Raw genomic sequence first — 18,785 nt, 5'->3', positions numbered from 1 at the left:
ATATAATACTGGTGCTTTAGTAGATTGAAAAGTAACCTGGCAGATAACACTTAAATGAGCTGAGTCTTTTTTTCACAAATGTTTTACCCCTAGGTGGCAGTAGAGACTGCAAAGAGAAATTTTTAGACATCTTATGTTTATTTAGGAATTAAACTAGTTTACAGACATGGTTTTCAAATATCAGAAATAAATAGGTAATCATTACAATAGCAAGAGTATATTTTATGTAGCAAAGCAGTAGCTTCCACAGCAGGCAAATACTCTCACTGTCTTTGGATGGAGAACAGGGGTGCAGGTTTGCTAATGCAGTGTATCTCATAGGTTTGCACTGGCACAGGTTTTACAGTGGGCTCCCCTGTACTGATACCAAGTTTACCTAGTGCAAACCCCTTTCTGGTTCAGCTCCACAAAGTGTTCCATAACCATTTTCTTTAATGGAGAGGAGTTTGTCCCATCCACGCTAGCAAGTTTACTTTCTCTGCACTGCTCCAGAAAGATCTTGAATTGAGAACCATACTCCGTAAGGTAAGTAAAGAAAGGGCCTCTTGTACAGAGAAGCTAAAAATCTGCCTTAAGGAAAGCCTCTGACGGAAAGCATAACTGACATCTGAATTAGCTAGCAATATCAGTTAGCCACATCTGCAGTAGTGTATTTTTTATATATATAGTTCGTTTTGTTGCTGTCTTTTCCCTGTTTTCTGCTGGCCATATTAAATAAATACTGAATCTGTTGTGGTTTCTGCTGGTTGTGAAAGCACACCAGAACATACCTAAAGTAAATCTGCTAGTACACTGTACTTGAGACAGTGCTTCAGTGCCTAAGGGGGTCTCTTACTTTAAATGTAGCTTCAAACAAGAAGAGTTCCTGGCTCTGGTGTGATTCCAGGCATCAATCACTGCTGGCTATTTGCTAAGTGTGAATAAAGCTGAGGCGAGGGCCTGGTGGGTCTGGTGGAGCAGCTTCTGTCAGTGGAACTTATTTTAATGTATAGCATAAAGCACGTATTTCCAAAGCCTTGTGCTGAAGCACTTCAATTATAATCTGAAATAAGTGAGTGAGAAAAGAGGTTTGGCTGCTGTTCACATGTACAACCTCCTACATTCTAGAACTCGTGCGTGCATATGGGTGGTAGTTTCTTCCTTCAAATTTATATTAAAATCACAAGGATTTCTCAGGCTGTGTTCAAAGGAGGCCTTTAGCTAATATAGATCAATCTACTATGGTTCAACAAATGTTTTCTAACCGGCTCAGACCAGGCCTAGAAAACAGTGGTTTCACAACCAGGTTTACACCAGAGCTCTCACCAATCCACTGTTCCGTGTAGGATACCAAGAATGTGCTAATGCTGACAAGTGCTTAAGCCCCTTATTTTAACAGAAAGATAGAAGCTTTTGTTTGTCAAATTTGATTTATTTTGTAAAATTTTCAATAAAAACATCTTTCAACAATCATTCTAGTATTATTTTTAATTTAAGGCAAGCCTATTGTATCAAAGCTTGCAAAATGGAACAAACATGATTCACTGACAGAAAACAGATTAAATTAAACAGTTCTTTACTTCCACAGTCTGCCTGACATAGTGGAAAGTTAAAACACGTATTTCAAGAGAAACAGTAAAATAGCCCATAATCCTGTTCCTACCACCATAAACAAGACATAGGCAGTGCCAACAACTGTGCCTGGTAAGAGACTTCTGCTGTAGCTTTATGAAAAGGTATGCAAGGTAATTGAGGGATGCAGGGCCTGTAGCCTGAAGTTGCTGTTCCTTAGTCTCTCTTATCCCACATCCTTTATACAGGACGGAAACAACAGCAACTTGCCAGCAACAAATACATTCATCATGAGCATGAACTGTAACAGGAGGATGCAATTTTCAGAACCAAGAAAAACAAAAAAACAACCCAAGGCACAAAAAGATGGTAGGGAGCCACAGGGAAGCAAATCAATTGTCAGACTGGAACATAACATTTGTACCTGAGGACCTGCATCAGTGTAACTAGCAGGGGTGAGTAGGGCATTGGCCTCAGGCACTAAAATGGCACCAGCAATTGTCATTGGTGAACAGAAAGCTTGGGCAGGTAAGACCCTTCTCCCCTATCCCTACACTTGGTTTAGGTCACTGCAGGAGCTCTCTATGCCTCTGATATGCATACTTGCATAGGTGAGGCTGACAATATACTGCTGTGTGTCTAACCCGTGTCTGAATGACAGTGTTCTTGGCTCCTCTTGTGGACTGGTGAATTCTATCTGGTAACTGATTGGAGTAGAAAAGGCTACCCTTGTTTCCTTCCTTTAGTTCTGAATACATTACCTTTCAAATTTGATTAGATGCCTCCGAGTCACACTTCAGTTCAGAGAAAGGGTGGCCTGGCACTCCTGCCAAACAATACTGTTTCACTAATCTTTTAATATGCTTTGGAGTAAAAAATGAAACAAAAGTTTCTCCTCTTTATACAGAAACCTCTCTCATTTCTTTCTCCTTTTGAACATGCAAGTAACCAAATCTGAAGCCAGCGTTGCAGGTGAGGCATGTGAAGATACAATCACTGTTTTCCCAAATGGTATACACCTATAACTCTTAAACTGGATATGCCAGTTTAGAAAGCACCTCCACTTGGAGCTAAGCTCCATTAAAACAGCACCTCCTCTCTGCTCAAGTGTTGCTGACCCCTTCATTACACTATTGGAAATAGCAGTCCCTTCCTCCACACATCCTGGCTCTTGATATGTCTACTTCTGAACCCCGAGTTGCTTCCGGAGACCCTTAGCTAGAAACATTTGGGCCAAAAATGGCTAACACGGAAGGCAATATATACAGACAACTTCCACTCTTCTTTCCCCTATATATTACTTTCTACTTGTCTATGCACAAGTCTCTGGCCTCCACTTTGTAAGGATGAAGGAGATGACAAGCAAATAAGTGAAAAAAGACAAGAGATCAGAGCATACAGTACAGCCAAATTCCTACAGTTTAATGCTCAACACTCCTAGGACAAACAGAAAGGAGCAGACCTTAGTCTCATGTCTGGAGAGCCTTCAAACTGACTGTTGGCTAAAAAGACCTAAGAAATGAGAAGCAACTGTTAAGGGAGAGGTACCCACTGATGCTTCTAAATCCACAGTCATCTATGCTAGTCAAAGCCATCCATGTGATTCTCTGTAAGAGAATGTTGTACACGTCAGTAATGTATTTCATTTTCTTCGAGCCATATTAGCTGGAATGTTATTCATCATACTACCTCACACAATCAGTGCAGCCTAAACTGAGGGATAAAAAAATTGTTACAAGACCCATACCTCTTGATGTACCAAGCAGGGTAGGCTTACTAGAACTGATATACACATATCAAGACCTTAGAGTGAGATAACCCCAGAAAGAACCTGTGTGCACTGTTGCTTCAACAAAATCCACAAAACCACAAGGCTCATCTTTCAACACAAATACTCAGTTAAGACCTTTTGCACTTGTGCAGTATATAGGACACTTCTAGAAGTACAGTATCTTTGGTGAAGTGAAAAATTACATTCCTTTTGACCATGGTGCTACAAACAACTATTGAATTAATTTAACCATTAACAATAATTTTAAGTTTGTTGCCAATGCCTTTTTGCCAACATATAATTAAAAAATCTGTTTTATTTGGATTCTTATATGCATAGCCCATCATTCTAATCTACCAAGCTATTACTCCTAAGAGCAGGGTTGCAGTATTGTACTGCACAGTGTGTTAAGAACAATATAGAAGAAAACGCTTCCATTCAGCATTTCACTTTTTTGACGTGATTTTCTATTGCGTCCTCAGTGATTGTTTCATCCTCTTCAATGTGCACTTTAACTTTCTTCCCTACTAGATCAAAAATGTCTTCTGGGGGGCATCCTTTAGGTTCTCCCACCTTCACGGTAAGCATGTCGAGAGTCAGCACAGTGCCTTCAGGGATTGTCACTTTAGCCACAACAGACTTCCCCAGCTATTAAAACAAAAACAGCCCCATCACACACACAAAACAGAAGAGTTGTTTATTGAGCCAAGTGCAGTCTAGCTTGGAAATAATTACAAACATGCAAAGAAAATTAAAACTCAAGTTATCCTGTTTTTAATACCAGGCACTTGCTGGCTTCCCTCTCTTGCAAATACTTTAACATGAAGATTTCCATGCCAAGATAGGTCTGATTTTGCAGGGACACCCAGAAAAGCCTTTTAGACTCTGAAGCAGGGGTCAGCAACATTTCTGGGCAGAGTACCAAAAACACACACAACCTCAAGATGTTTGTGTGCCTTGTGACAGCACAGCCTGGGGCCCTTCCCTGCTGCCTAGTTCAAGGCATGCACGCACCCACTGCAATCAATGAGCTGGGGCTCTGTGGACCCTAGTGCAGCCACTTACAGCATCCTGGCTGCCTGCCGCAGCTGGCTCAGGCTCTGGATCTGGATGCCTGCCACGGAGCTCAGGCTGTTCACAGCAGGCAGTGGAGAAGCTGCAAGCAGCTACACCAGGGTCCGCAGAGCCCCAGCTCGGCTTGTTGCCAGCTGTGGGTACACGCATGCCTCAAGGTGGTTAGTGGAGAAGGGGCCAGAGTTACACTGCCACAGCAAGGATTGGGCCCCTCATGGCTCCCTGCCATCTGCCTGAGGTGCATGTATGCCATGCAAAATGCCTTCACATGCCATGCTCTGGTACACATGCTGGGGGTTTCCTACCCCTGCTCTGAAGTGCTACTGACTGGAATTCCTCAAGCCAGTGAAAAGAACCTTTCATCTTTCCTAAGACTACTCAGCTTAGTATACAAGGGATCCTCAAGTGACCATGGACTCTGGTGGCTCATAATTAGCTCCACCAAAGGGTCCTGCACCCAACTCAGTTGCATCATATTTCATTATCAGCAGTGTTACCCAAACAGTAAAAATACACATTTACTGTCATAAACGAAGAGTAAACTATATATAGTTATGATAAGAGACTACAGCACCACATCTGAATGTTGTTGCTGCTAACAGTAATCAGCAAAGGAGTTTCAGGTAAAAAAAACAAGGAACTATTGATAGATAAGGTGCTACAGTCACAAGCTGTTATTAGCAAGCTACTTCTCGAAACCCTAGTCTAGAACATCTTCAGCCACATGTAGATTCAGAAGTAAAATTACCTTTTCATTACAAGCCATTTCACAAGGCAGGAGCTGTTTGATTGGAGATCCCAATGCCTTCTCTACTGTACGGATTGCTCTCACCAGTTCTGCCAATTCACTTGGCTCTAGGGATGCCTGGTGATCACTTCCTTTCCAGGTTTTGTCCAAAGTCACATGGCGCTCCAGTACTTTAGCACCCAGAGCAACTGCTGCCACTGAAATGGCTATCCCAGTCTCATGTCCTGAATAGCCAATGGGTATATCAGGAAAAGCTGACTGGTATTCCTTTAATAACAAAAGAGACCTGATTATAAAGGTATCAATTTCAGAGGCACAGACAGCAAACATAACTATGACATCTGTAACTGAAGACAGACAAGTGGATGGTTAAATTTAATTGGCAAAACATCTTGAACAAACTGCAGTGCATTATTGCTTATCTTGTTTAAGGGCTTCATTTGAATTGCTAGCACAAGTAAGGAAGAGCCAAGTCCATTCTACTTTAAAATCTCTATTGTTTGTTTCCTTGTAAGTTCACTAATATACTTCAGCACCTAGAAACAAAAGGCAACACAGACTACACCTACCGGTACTCTGTTCCCACTCAGGAATCCAGCCTGTAGGGTGCACCTGTGGTAATACACACAGCAAACCAACTTCATTGATGCCAAATTCAGCTAATCCTGGCTCACATTTACTATTTCCAGCTCTGCACTGCCGCCTCCATCCTGCTGCTTCCCCATCTGCTGCCCAGAGCCAGCAGGAGACAGGGGAAGCAAGCAGGTCCCGGGGACTGTGGGAGCAGCAGCCCTCCACAGAAGCTGCACGCTGGCTAGCCAGGCCCTTCCACCCACAAGGGCAGGAGTGAAGCAAAAGGATACATTTTGGGGGCTACGTGTACACTTGGGTGCAAGGGCTAGGCAGGGCACAATTTGTTGGGGGTCCTGCAGACTGGATGAAAGTGCTTGGCGGGCCAGATCTGGCCCGCAGGACGTATTTTGTCCACCCCTGAACTAGAGGGACATGACATGTTCTGCTGTCTGTGAAGCAGGTGCCAACATGACCAAAATTTGGAAATACAAGCATATTAGCCTTGAACTGACTTTCCTTATATACCACACATGGTTTATTCACTGACCGATATAACCCGGAGGTTGACATCTTCAGGCTGAAGAGGGTAAGCACTGGTGCACTGGAGAATACAGAAGTTTGGATTGATGGGTTTCACAGTCTGATAAACCTGGTGCATTGTTTTCATTGACTGCATCCCACTAGAAATTACCATTGGGCGACCTGGCCATTAAAACAAATAAACAAACAATAAGGGTGTGTCCTTTTAGCCTATGACTTCATAACTCAGGGTAGGGTTTATCTATGTAAAAAAACTGCAGCAGTTTATCTTGCATTTAGAATTTAAGCCGGTTCAATAACACCAAAGCGAAAAGGTGTATGAATACTCATTTCAGTTTAAGAGAGGTTTGTTCTAAAGCAGCTTAAACTTGTTCCAAACTAAAGGGGAATGAACATGATCAGGAGTTACTTTACTGGGACTCAGGAATGATTAATAAAACAGTTCAAAACATTCACCTTTTTTTGCTGTCTTTTCTAAATACAGGAAATTATTAGTATCACCCGATCCTACTTTAAAAAATGGAACATCCAGTTCATGTAGAAACTCCACCGCCATCTGCAAAAGAGAACACATGATGTTTAAACCCTGAAATTAAATGCCTTCTTCCTCTCAAGATCTAACAGAACCATCCATGCTGCATAAACAAGCCTTTTTTGTCTGTTAAAAAAAAATAGAAGCTATCAATTAAAATACTGCAGTTACAGACCACAGGACTATATACAGACAATGCAATGAAAATATCGCCCTGGAATCACTTTCCATTTAGAGCAAATAAACCCAAAAGGGCCATTCTGCAGACTAATACATTGTGAAATATTGAACCAAGTCCAGTGTTGCTTAAGAAGTTCCATCAAGAAAGATTAAGCATATTGCAACTGAATTTAGTTATCAGGAAGATACTAAATCAACAGTTCTAGAGACTGAAGTGCGTTATCTATGAACTGCTTTGAGATCCTCAACTGAGGTGCTATCAAACCAGATTTGTTACTAGCCTTAGACCATGACACAAGAGCACCAACTCCCCTAGAATGAGCTGCCAATGTGTTCCCATTGGACAACACAGAAATAAAAGATTGGAAGAATCCTTGACAGATCTTCTAGTCCAGGGGCATCTGACTCATCTAGCCCCGTGGTCTGGACTGGACAGTGAGGCTTATTTTTTGTTGCTGAAGGCAACCAAAAATCTTGGATTCAGTGATAGGCAAGAGATGGGGGCAGTAGCGGCAGTGTTCACCTCCAGGTTCTGGAGCCTAGCCAACGCCCCACTGGTTGGACAGCCCTGATCTGGTTCAAGCCTCTGAACTGAGTCAGAAACAAGTATCCTAGATAATCCTCAAGATGCATTTGTCTAAACTATTCCTACAAACTCCAATGAAGATTCCACAACTTTCCTAGGTAGCCTGGTATTTCATCACCTTCGCAGATAGATATAATATAGAACCTACATCTTCTGTGAGGCAAGTTAAGCTTGCTTGTTCTTTGCCTTTCCCTTGTACCCACAGAAAACAATTGATCACCCCCCCATCCCCATACAACCTTAGGTATTAGAAGACTTATGTTAACAGGTCCCCCTTGTCCCTCTTAGTTGCCTTTTCCAGATTAAAAAACTCAATTCCTTCAGTCTCTCTTCAAAAGTCACGTTTTCTAAACCACTTACTCTTGTTACTCTATTCTGGACTCTCTACCATTTGTCTATATCCTTCTTAAAGTGTGGTGTCCCAAACTGGATCCAATATTCCAACTGAAGTCTCACCGGTACCCAGTAGAGCAGACTGATTATCCTCTGGCATCTGACACACAACACTGCCACAATATTTGCTTCTTTTTTTTTTCTTTTTTACAATATCAACACATTATTGACTCATAATTACTTTGTGCTCTACTATAATCTCCCCGATACTTTTCAGCTATTCTGCTGTCTACCCAGTTATTCCCCATTTTTTTGCACATTTGACACCTTCCTAAGTGCAGCACTTAACACCTGTCCACTGAATTTCATCCTGTTGCTTTCAGACTCTTCCAATTTGTCGAGATTGTTCTGAATTCCCATCTTGACCTCCACAGAACTTGAAAACTCTCCTAACTTGGTGTCATTCTCAGATTTTATAAGCACACTTTCTATTCTATCAAAGCCAGCTATGAAACATCAAACAGGACAGACCACTGGATCCAGAAAAGACCACTGCAGCACACAGAAAAGGCCTTCCCAATTTGACATATGGTAACCAGGCTTTGAAAACAATTTCAAAATTTCAAACTACTCTGTGAGAGGGGAGCCAAAAGCGCCCCCCCCACAAACATGTCCCAAACCCCTGCCTGACCAGGCACTCTGATACTCACCGCAGGAGCGAAGATGAGCAGCAGCTGAGGAGAGACGCAGACGCAGGCTCAGCAGTTCCAGAGCTGCCTGAGCCTGCAAATCAGCAAGTCCTGGGGACATGGCTCCAGAGAGGTGCGGGCTGCTCAAAAAGCAGCTGGAGATACAGCTGGGGCAGTGCCGGGGAGCAGGGAGAGAAACGCTGGCTCCAGAAGGCTCAAGCCCTGGACACTGGGCAGAGGGGCCGGGCGCTTGCCAGAGGACCCAGACAGGCAAGGCAAAGAGTGTGAGCCCCAGGAGCTGATGGGGGCAAGGTAGCCCCACCAGGGAGCAGCAGCCTCACTGCACGCTGCAGGGGAACGGCAGTGCTCTGACCAGGAATTCAGGTGCCGTGACAGGCGACAGCCCCGTAGGATTGCGGACACCTTTGGGCAGCGCCACAGCTAGCAGAGCACAGGGGGAATCACAGACCCCCGGGAGGGAGAAGTAAACGATGCCAGCTGGTGGGAGCAGGATAGCTTGACTACAGGTCAGCCGGGCCCCAGGGAGGTCACGCTGGGAGAATGGGCAGAGGCTGGGCATGGGGCGGCTGCCTGTCCCCATGCCTGCTAGGAGATGAGGGACGGACGAGTCCCCCAAAGTGACCAAAGGGGTCCAGGGATATGGACTCCCAGGAGCCCATCAGCAGATACTGGACACTTTTTTGGTTAAATTTTCCTCAGTCACAGCCCCAGACAAGGCTGGTTTAGTTGCCTGAGAGCTGTCCCGAAGACAAGGGATGGACACGGAAAGACTGATGGCCAGGAAGACCCAACCTATTTTAAGGCGGGCAGCGTGGATCATCTAGGGGAAGACCTGCGATGAGTAGCATTTGCCTAGTCCGTGGATGTGGTAAGAGTGGGGTAAAGGGGAGGTTGGAGCCCCATGAAGAAAACCCAGGGTCGAGACCCCCTTTGGGCCACCTACAGAGAACTGCCTCCCCAACATATAAAAGATCAAAGACGTGGCAAGTGAGTAGAAGCTGCGCCCGAACCATCTAGCTGGCACCAAAGCTCCATCTCATCCTGACATCACTGGGGGGCAAGGCACCGATCAAAGAGGGGCCAAAGCCCTATAACACCTACAAGCAACAATCTTTGAAAGCAATTCAGGCTTTGGAAAACGTGTTTTGATGCACCTAATGGTGCTTATATCTAGACAGCAATATTCAGCTTCTTTATGAGACTGCTCGATTGTTCTTTTTTCTTTTTTTTTTTTTAATTGCTTTATTGTCATCTAGATACTTGCAAAGCAATTGCTTACTAGTTGGTTCCAGAACCTTTCCAGGGAACAAAGTCAGACTGATGTGTCTAATCTCCTGTTTTCTCCTTATGCCCCCCCCTCTTTAGGGGAAAAGTAGAAAAGTAAAAGTGAAGTTTAATTTCCTATTATATTTAATCCTTTGTCTCTCTCCTGAAATGATGTCAATCTTATTTAGTTGAGGCAATGGCTTTTATGATGTAAACATATTCCTGCTAGAAACTGGACCGGAAATAACATGTTTCACTCAAATGCCATCAAACAGTAGCAACTTTCACCTATTAACTACCTAGGGCAGATTTAAACAAGGGACCACAGAAAAGAGAAATTACCATATGTCATCAACCCTGTGAAAGAATGAACCACTCAGCTTAATATTTCATCTGGATTTCCCCCCCTTCATCTTTAAAATAAAATCAGAATAGAAAATGTCACCAGTAGCAAAATTGTTAAGTTTTTAAATTCATATTCGGGAGCTGTTTATATTAGAAGCTAGACAGAAAAAAATATTCCTTTTATAGGAAAATACTCCCTTAACATATTCCTTTTATGGAAAAAAATTACTTCAGAACTGGTAACTAGTATGTGGAAAATTCCCCTAAATGAAGGATATCAACTGTGTTTTTATTGGTCTGTTTCCAAGAAAAAACTAAAAACAATCATCGAACTTTTCAGTCTTTGATTCAAGTCTCCTGGCTCAGCTCATGAGACAATTCAGCTGAAATGCACAGAGGATGATATAGTATAGCTGTTAGTTGAGCTTTCTGGTTAACAGATGTCAGCATGGTCTCACATTCAACAAATGATGCTTTTACTCCAAAGATAACACAGTGCCTGAGGCTGGAGACATACAACAGCCAAAAGATTAGAGTTGGTTCTATTCTCCTCTTGACCCACACATGCACTTCTCTTGAACGGAAAGAGCTGAGATTATAGGCTTTCTGAAAAAAATGTGCTTATAGACTTCTTCACGTGACAAAGTCAGAAAATGAATTTCAGAAGGATGGCACTTTGGTGAAAGTGTGCGAGCTGGTAGTTCTGTTGCTTGGAAACAAAAAAACATGGCATAAGGCAGCAAATAGAGAAAAATACAAAGCAGCAACAGAAGCTCAAGTTAAGAAAGGCCTTGAATAAAGAAAAATGAGGCAGAGGGCCAAGGAGAACCAGAAGTGACTTAAAAAGTCAGAAATGACCAGTCAGAGCCAGGCTCAAGACATCACCCTGTCTTCGGTGTGCTCTCTTGTACTTGGATACTTCAGCATATAGGACATAATTTCCAAAGTCCTGAGAGAGGTATAGTTAAAGCCTACTCAGCTGTGAACAGATGGACACAATGGGAACAATCAAGATGAACCTGTGTATTTACTCTGGTTTTCATGCATTTTTCAGTTTAGCATCCAGACCCCCCTGATGCGCTGTTGGTATAAATTACACAGCAGACCCTCATCCATTGTATAGAAATTCTGCCAGCAAACTCTGGTACTTCCACATTCAAAGTTGCTCTGAGGCTGCAAAAACCACTCTTTTGTCAGCAGAGTAACTCCTCTACTCACAGCAACCTGCCCCTCCCTCACTGCTGGCAGAAGGCTGCCAGCAGAAGGCATGTATGGACATCCCCATGCTTTCTGTCAGTTGCCATGGTTTCTTGAGCAGCTGCGCTTTTCAATGGTGCACGTTCCTGCTTGCTGGCACAGCCAATGAAGCGGAATCACACACAGCTGCCTGAAGTTAAGCAGGTGTGCATGTGCTCTGGCACCCTTCCTCTGCCAGTAGAAGCCCCCAGCATAGACAAGAGCTATTAGGATCTAGGAAAGCAAAAACAGCCTTCTACTTTCTGTACAATTCACGTACCTCATCCATGCCAGAGGCAGTGAAGAAGATGCCAATCTCCTCTGCGTATTTCTTCAACTCCCTGTATTGGTCATGACTGAACTCCAGGTGGCGCTTGTGCTCTCCATAGGTCTTACCCCATGAGTGTTTGGAGGTGTACGGCCTCTCCAAGGCTTTCTTGTTAAATTTGTGCTCCAACTCACTTTTCTGAAATTTAGCACAATCAGCTCCACACTCCTGCAAGACATATCTCCAATTTAGTATCCACATAAGACGATTACCACTGAATCAACAGTTCCCATGGACTGCTAACTACAAATACTCACAAGTGTCAGTAACGTTCTCATTTCGAGACGTGTTTCACATACTTTGTGAGCATCTCTCTATTTTTGACAGAATGAATGTCATTAATAGACTCAGGGTGTCCATATATGTTGTCAGCTGATCAAATGAGTTATTTCAGTGCTGAATGCTAGCTTTCACATAAAAACCAACAGATCTGCTAGGAACAATTCCCAGCAGAGCAAGCGGGCGAAGTTAGTGAAGCTGCCTGCCTAAAAACATGTGTTCCTAAAAGTGGTTAGGAAGACGTGTTTAGGAAAACACATATTCTTAAAAGGACCTTCCCCACAATACAAGTCACTGGTGCAGAGCACATGGATCTGTCCCTTTCTCAAGTCCACGGTAATACAAGGCTATCACGCTATGGTGCAACTTTGCAAGCTAGAAGCAGGTTCTGCCCAGGTCTCTCACCTGCTTTTGAGCCCATCAACTCCAACACCAGGCTTTGAGAAAACACTACAGGGGCTGAGCCCCGATGAGCCAAAAAAGAAAAAGGTAGACTAAGCCAGCACCGCTGCACTCTGCATCTGGTGAGGAGCAGGGGGAAAGCAGTGGCGACGTATAGGGGGAGCATATGCACCCCCTGACAACCAGTGTTCCCTGCTTAGGCAATGGGCAGGGGGGAGTGCTGGTGCTCACCCTGAGAGTGCCAGCCAGGGAGTGGGGGCACCAAGAGAAGTGCTGCTGGGTTGGCGTGATCGGCCGCGGGGGAACCCCCTGCCGGTGGCTGACAAGTTGGGGGGGGCCAAGTGCCCCCCTGACTCAGGAGGCACTGCTCACCCACGGAGGGAAGGAAAGTGGCAAGAGAGCAGCTCCCCCTCAGGCAAGAGGTGGGGGGGGCGCTGACTGGGTGGGAGGTGGGGAGGGGAACCCCACTGCTTGCATTCCTGGGCCACCCAAAGCTTAAAACCAAGCGCCTGCCAGTGGCAGCAGCATTTCTATTCAGGCAGCACCGAGGGAGTCCTTGACTTCATGGCTCGACTCCTTCCCTGAACAGGTGTTAAGGCCCCTCACTCCTTCCCATCGCCCTGCCATGCTGCCTTCTGCGCAGAGGCCACCCCTGCCTGCTCCTGGATGCACAGCTCCTCTTTCGGGCGGGTTTCAGCTCTAGCTGGAAACACGACCGCGGGGTGGAAACCAGGCCAGGAGGCGCTGCGCGGAGCGGACGGAGCCCAGGGCTGGGGGCCCGCGCCGCCCTCCTCCTCCTCCTCCTCCCACGCACACGACGGGTTCCAGCGCCCCGCGCGCCTGCGCAGTGACGCGGCGCCGCCGCCCGTGCACCGGGCGGGGGAGGGGGTGGGGGGGCGCAGCCGCCGCACCTTGGCCATGCGGATCATCTGCTTGGCGATGCCGAGGTCGCCCTGGTGGTTCTGCCCGATCTCGGCGATGATGAAGCAGGGCCACGCGCCCCCCACCCAGCGGCCCGGGCACAGCTCCAACTCCAGCGGCATGGCGGCGGCGGGACAACCCGGGGCAGGAGCAGCGGGCGGGCCCAACCGCAGCGCGACGCCCGCCGCCGACCGCCACGTCACCCGCCCGGCCCGCCAATCGCCGAGCAGCGACGGCGGCTGGGCCAGCCAATCGCACGGGGCCAGGGGCGGGGCGGCTGCAGCCAGCCAAGTATGGCCGCGGCGCTTGGGTTGATCGCGCGGCCCCTCGGCGCCTCCGCGGGAGCCTCGACTTCCGCTGACCAGACTTATTTTTTTAAACAGTTATTACATTTTCTTGTTACAGCTCATTTTGCAGAAATAAATAAACTGGCTACCGCCATCACCAGCCACTATTGTCATCCCCGGGGATAAGAACACTGGTAAATGATACGTGGCAGCGCTTCCGGCACATCATCACACTTCACCATCGTGTCACGATTTATTCTTGCTACGCGTTTGATTAGCGTGATCAATAATAATCGAAAATGGGAGCCCAGAGAGGGCAGCCACGCGCACCCCATGTTTTATCACGGCCTGGCAAAGCGGGTTTCACAAAGCCACGGCCTGCTTTGTGGCTGCAGGTGAATGGCTGGGGCTTCGCCACCAGAAACCTGTTTCTCTGAGCGGCTGGAGAAGGCAGCGTGCTGAACGTGCAAAGGGGGGCAGGTCATTGTGCGTCTTATTCTGGCTTTGGAGCATAGGCGCCAAGTACACGGGAGCCTGAGGGCCCTCGCTGCCCTCGGGAAGAGGCCCCATCTCTAGTTGGGCTGAAAGGTCCCAAAATGGACATCAAGTCCTGGTCCCAAGCTGCGAGACTGGGACAGCATTTGTCCTGGATTCCCAGTATTGTGCAGGGATCCGGGTTTCCTGTTCACTGTGGAAAAGCATGGGATGTGGTTGGTTTCCCCTTGCAGGCTAGCATCATTCAGTCTGTAAGGACCTGCAGGGAGCGGGATGTAGCGGGTGGTACACGCACATGGCCAGCACCGCAGCCCCAGGCAGCGGTGCAGAGCAGCTCCCCCAGATGCCTACGGGTATGTGGGCGGGGGACAAGTTGAGACACCCACGATGAGGGAAGGAGTGGGGCAGGGGCTGGGCCTGCAGCCAGGGTGGTGCATGGAGCCCAGGGCTGGGGTGGCAAGGAGGACAGAGCCACAGGCAGGGGAGGGCTCAGTGCTGCTGCGTGCACTCCTGTGGAGTGAGGCATGGGGAAGCAAGTGCCCCGAGACTTGTGCACAAAGCAGGGGCAGGAGTGGATGCAGGCTGTCTGCTGCAGGCTCAGGGCTCCCCACCCTGCTGCCTTTCTTTTGGGAGCTGCACTGGCTGTCCCTGACCCCACTATAGGCTCCGCTTGGCTCTGCTCCAGTCTTGCTGTGGGGCAGGGGGGCATCATCTTAGCGCCCCCCCGCAAAAATAAAAGTTGACGCCTATGCTTTGGAGGGTTATGGGTTGAAGCTCTGTTTAGCATACAAGCCCACTCAGATTTTTATTCTATTTGTCCAGTACACATAAGGTCAATCAAACAAATAACATATTTTCCAGGCATTCAGAGTAAGGAGTAAATCACCTTGATATAATCTTGAGAGTAAAAAAAATACATTGAATAAGTATCAGAAATTTTGCCTGCTGAATGGCCTGTCCTATAGCGCAAGCAGTCCGTACCGATTTATTTCTGGGTATTAGATTCCAAACAAGATGCCAGCCTTTTGCCAAGGATTTGTATGTTCATAAGAAGTGTGATGTGTCCGTGGGAACTGCAAGGTAAATTGCCTTCCCTTGTGCAGAATAAACTACTAAGCACAGAATATGGTGCTCCCCTACACCTCAGGAGAATAACCAAAAACACTGATATAAAATGAGTGACACCTGACTGGATGGCAGCACTAGAAAAAAGGACTTGGGAGTCTTGGTGGATCGCAGGCTCAATATGAGTCTGCAGTGCAATGCAGACAAAAGCAAATGCGGTTATGGGATGCATCAATAGAAGCATTAGGTGCATGGGCAACTGGTGCCTTCCAAGCCCGGGTGGGGCACCAGATCGCCAACAGGGCATTCAGGGGCTGATCAGTGAGCATGGAACCACCAGTGGCGAAACCAGCAAAACTGGAAGTGCACTTCTGCTGGCACTTCCAGTTTCACAGCTGGCACTTCCAGGGGGTGCATGGCCGATCTCAGGGGGTGCACATCGCCAGTGATTAGGTGGAAGGCCTGGGAGGTGATAGTGCCTTTACACTAAGCCTCATTTGGAGTACTCTGTGCAATTCTGGACTCTACATTTTAAAAAAGACGTGAAGAAGTTAGAGTCCGGAGGCAGACAGCAAAGATGATCAAGGGCTCGGGAAGCAAGTCCTATGAGGAGAGGCTGAATGAGCTAGGGATGTTCAGCTTGCAGAAAAGGTACTTAAGAGGAGACATGATAGTAGTCTTCAAATACTTGAGAGGCTGCTATAAAGAAGAGGTAATAGACTGCCTAGGGAAGCTGCGGACTCTAAATCACTGGAGATGTTTGAGAAGAGGTTGGACAGCTACCCATGTCAGGAATGATCTACGCCAGTGATCTCCAACCTTTTTAGGTCAAAGATCACTTTTGGAATTCAAGAGGAACTGAAGATATACCCTTCTCCTCCCCCCGCCCCCAGCAGGTAAGTCTGTGGGGAGGGGAGCGGCGAGGGGAAAGGGCCAAGGTGGGGACACAGATTGAGGCCCTGGCCCTAGCCTCACTCCCTCCCTCACTGCTGGGGCCTTGATCGCCCCCACCCTACAATGGTGGTGAGGGAGGGGCAGGCCCTGCACAGCCAGGGTGGAGTGGGGCGTGGAGGCATGAGTGGCTTATCTGGGAGGTGCAGGAAAGTGGGGGGCACGCAGCCCAGGAGGGCATAAGGGATGCACTTGCCCGTGGATCTGCACACGGAGTGGGCTGGGGCAGGCTGGGGCTGCACTCAGGCCGGGCGGCTGCAGTGCCAGCACAGGGAATTGGATGACAGGGAGGGAGGCATCCCTGCTCCCAGCTCCGCCACCATCCGCGCTGAGCAGATGACCACTGATCATCATCAGTTGGTGACCACTGATCTAGGCATAGCTAAGCCTGTGTATGGGTACTACTACAGGTGTTGCCCATGCTCTGGGCTTTGCTGATTGTCCTCTCCCCTCCCCTGCCCCACTCCTTCTTTGTCCTATGTGCTCGCGTGTTTTTAAGCCTTCCCAGAGGCTCATCTCTTCTTTATGATTCTTTGGTGATTCCAGCGATGGCTTTGTGTCACATGCATCCATTCTATGTCCATACCAAACACATTTTGTAAAGATCTCTGCCTGTATTTTTACACTTGGGTCTTGTCAAGTTCAAGTTCCTGACATAAATCCAATCTGCAGTGGGGGGGACTTAGGAAATCTCTTATCGCTATACTGCTACAAGGGTAACTAATTCTAACTGCTTAGAACTTTTCTGATGAAATAAAGTTTCATTGAAAAAATGCTGGTTTTTTGAGCCCAAATGTTCCATTCAAACCCTTCTTCTGACCCCTGAAATATTGAATAAGATTTTTCACATTGCACGTTTCTTGGACTTTTGTATATCTCGTTATTTGTGAATGTAGTGAGAAACAGCAATCTTATTCTCTCAGCTTTAGGTTGTTTTTTTTATAGACAGACTTTTTTTAAAAGGCAACATTACTTATTAGGGCTGTTCTAAGGCAGGAGATTCCAGAAAAATATGCTGTCATAAACATTTTTAATGAGTTGTACATGCATATTACCATGTGTACTCTCACATATGCCTCCCTAGCTGTGACATAGAGGAAGTGAAAAGCAGCAATCTTTCAGGTTTAAATTTCTTATAGATACGATTTTTTAAAGAGGCAATATTGAGCCTACTTAATATGCTCCATCTTTGGTGATATAAAAATGATTTTAAAAATAACTTGCTGCTAATAGCTTTCTTACAAATATCTGGTAATATCCAGTTAATATAACCTCTGCCTATAACTGAGACTATTACACTGGATGCATCTACATGAAATGATTAATGTGCAGAAGACTAAGTCTATTATGATGTGCAAAAGATTAAGTCTATTGTGCATTAGCGCAGCTGGCAAAAACTATGCTAATGTGCTAATGCACAATAGACTTAATCTAATGCACGTTAACATCACTTAAAAGCTGTTCATCTGCCTAATGTGCAGTAGTGCCCATTACGGTGCATAAGTTAGTACCTGTTATTACAGGTACTCAATGCAGCATAAGCAATGGTGTATTAATGAACATGTAGACACACCCTCTGTTTCTTAAATGTATTAAATAGAATCAATTATTCAGTAGAGAATTAAGGCTGTATCATCTTAACAGAATCCAATGCTTCAGGCTGGTCTTTTGATTTGCTCTGAGTGTGCAATGGGTTTGGTACTGACTCTTCAGTAAAGATTTAAAAAAAAAAAAATGTTGGTTTCCTTTATTTTCTCACCAAAGGGAAAAAGCTCCTTCTGGAGTTTTTCCTTTGCAGGATGATAGCCTTGGCCTACGTCTTTCTGCTAGATCTAATTCTCCACTGCCTTGATCCTTGTGAAGGTACACACATCCAGCTGTATGAATTAGGAAGCATTGTTGAGCAGCACACTACTGGTGAATCTGAGCCCCCTTTCATTTTCATGTATCCCTATATGTGCTTCACCTCTTTGTATATTTTGGGTCCAGTAATTGCAGGCTGGATTATTTGTCCCACAAGGTTCTTTCAGTGTTTGATGGATTAGTTTCGGAAGCAAAAGTTTAGATATTCCTTTCCCGTGAGGAATATCCAGAGGTAGGGAGATAATAGTTTAAGCTCGGTTGAACTGACTTTCCCTCTAGAAACATAAGAGATGAAGTTATTGTGATAGGAGTTAGCATCAATGAGGAAAAAGACTGATAGTGATATTTGTAGAGTAGGTTTCTAAGTCAGCAAAAACAGGCCATTCAGGTCAGCTGTGTTAACTGAAAGAAAGTATATTTGCATTAGTTAGGTGTGGTGGAATTTAACATTCTGAATTGGATTACTACATTACCTCAAGAAAAATTAATTTGTCTTTCATCATCCAGTGCCAAATAACATCTTTTAATTAGGAGTGAAAAATTATGTCTGCAATAAATTTGTTGTTTCATGGAATCCATGTCTCTAGGGGTGATGAATCATCCACCTGTGAACTTTGCATGACTGCTGATTCCACACGGATGCCTTTATCTTGTAGGAAATAACCGGCAGTACCATGGCAAGAAAGTTTGGCACCTGGGAGAAAACTCACAGCAGCAGCCTGCCCTTGCCCCACACACAGATTGGGGGG

The 18,785-nt window shown here is 46.0% G+C and overlaps 1 protein-coding gene across 1 annotated transcript; it reads right to left on the bottom strand.

The window, feature by feature from the left end:
* Window positions 1–1,390: 1,390 nt before the first annotated feature.
* Window positions 1,391–13,573, bottom strand: NANS (N-acetylneuraminate synthase). The gene is made up of 6 exons (XM_090039045.1): window positions 13,366–13,573; window positions 11,726–11,941; window positions 6,714–6,813; window positions 6,265–6,419; window positions 5,145–5,411; window positions 1,391–3,970 (listed from the first exon to the last, which is right to left on the bottom strand). Exons 1-6 carry the CDS (start codon window positions 13,495–13,497, stop codon window positions 3,761–3,763), a joined length of 1,080 nt encoding a protein of 359 aa, XP_089895171.1. The 5' UTR covers window positions 13,498–13,573; the 3' UTR covers window positions 1,391–3,760.
* Window positions 13,574–18,785: the final 5,212 nt, after the last annotated feature.

This window comes from Crocodylus siamensis, chromosome 3 (assembly GCF_052110815.1).
Source record: "Crocodylus siamensis isolate JL-2025a chromosome 3, ASM5211081v1, whole genome shotgun sequence".
NCBI lineage: Eukaryota > Metazoa > Chordata > Crocodylia > Crocodylidae > Crocodylus > Crocodylus siamensis.
This window is presented reverse-complemented; position numbering and strand designations above follow the sequence as displayed.

Bases quoted from the DNA above. Each gene is read 5' to 3' on its own strand.
- NANS (XM_090039045.1), bottom strand. From the start codon at position 13,497: ATGCCGCTGGAGTTGGAGCTGTGCCCGGGCCGCTGGGTGGGGGGCGCG. The intron at 5,412-6,264 runs GTCAGTGAATAA...TTGTTATTAAAG, and splicing joins TCAACCTCCGGGTTATATCG to GAATACCAGTCAGCTTTTCC. The intron at 3,971-5,144 runs GTAATTTTACTT...TTGTTTTAATAG, and splicing joins AAATGGCTTGTAATGAAAAG to CTGGGGAAGTCTGTTGTGGC.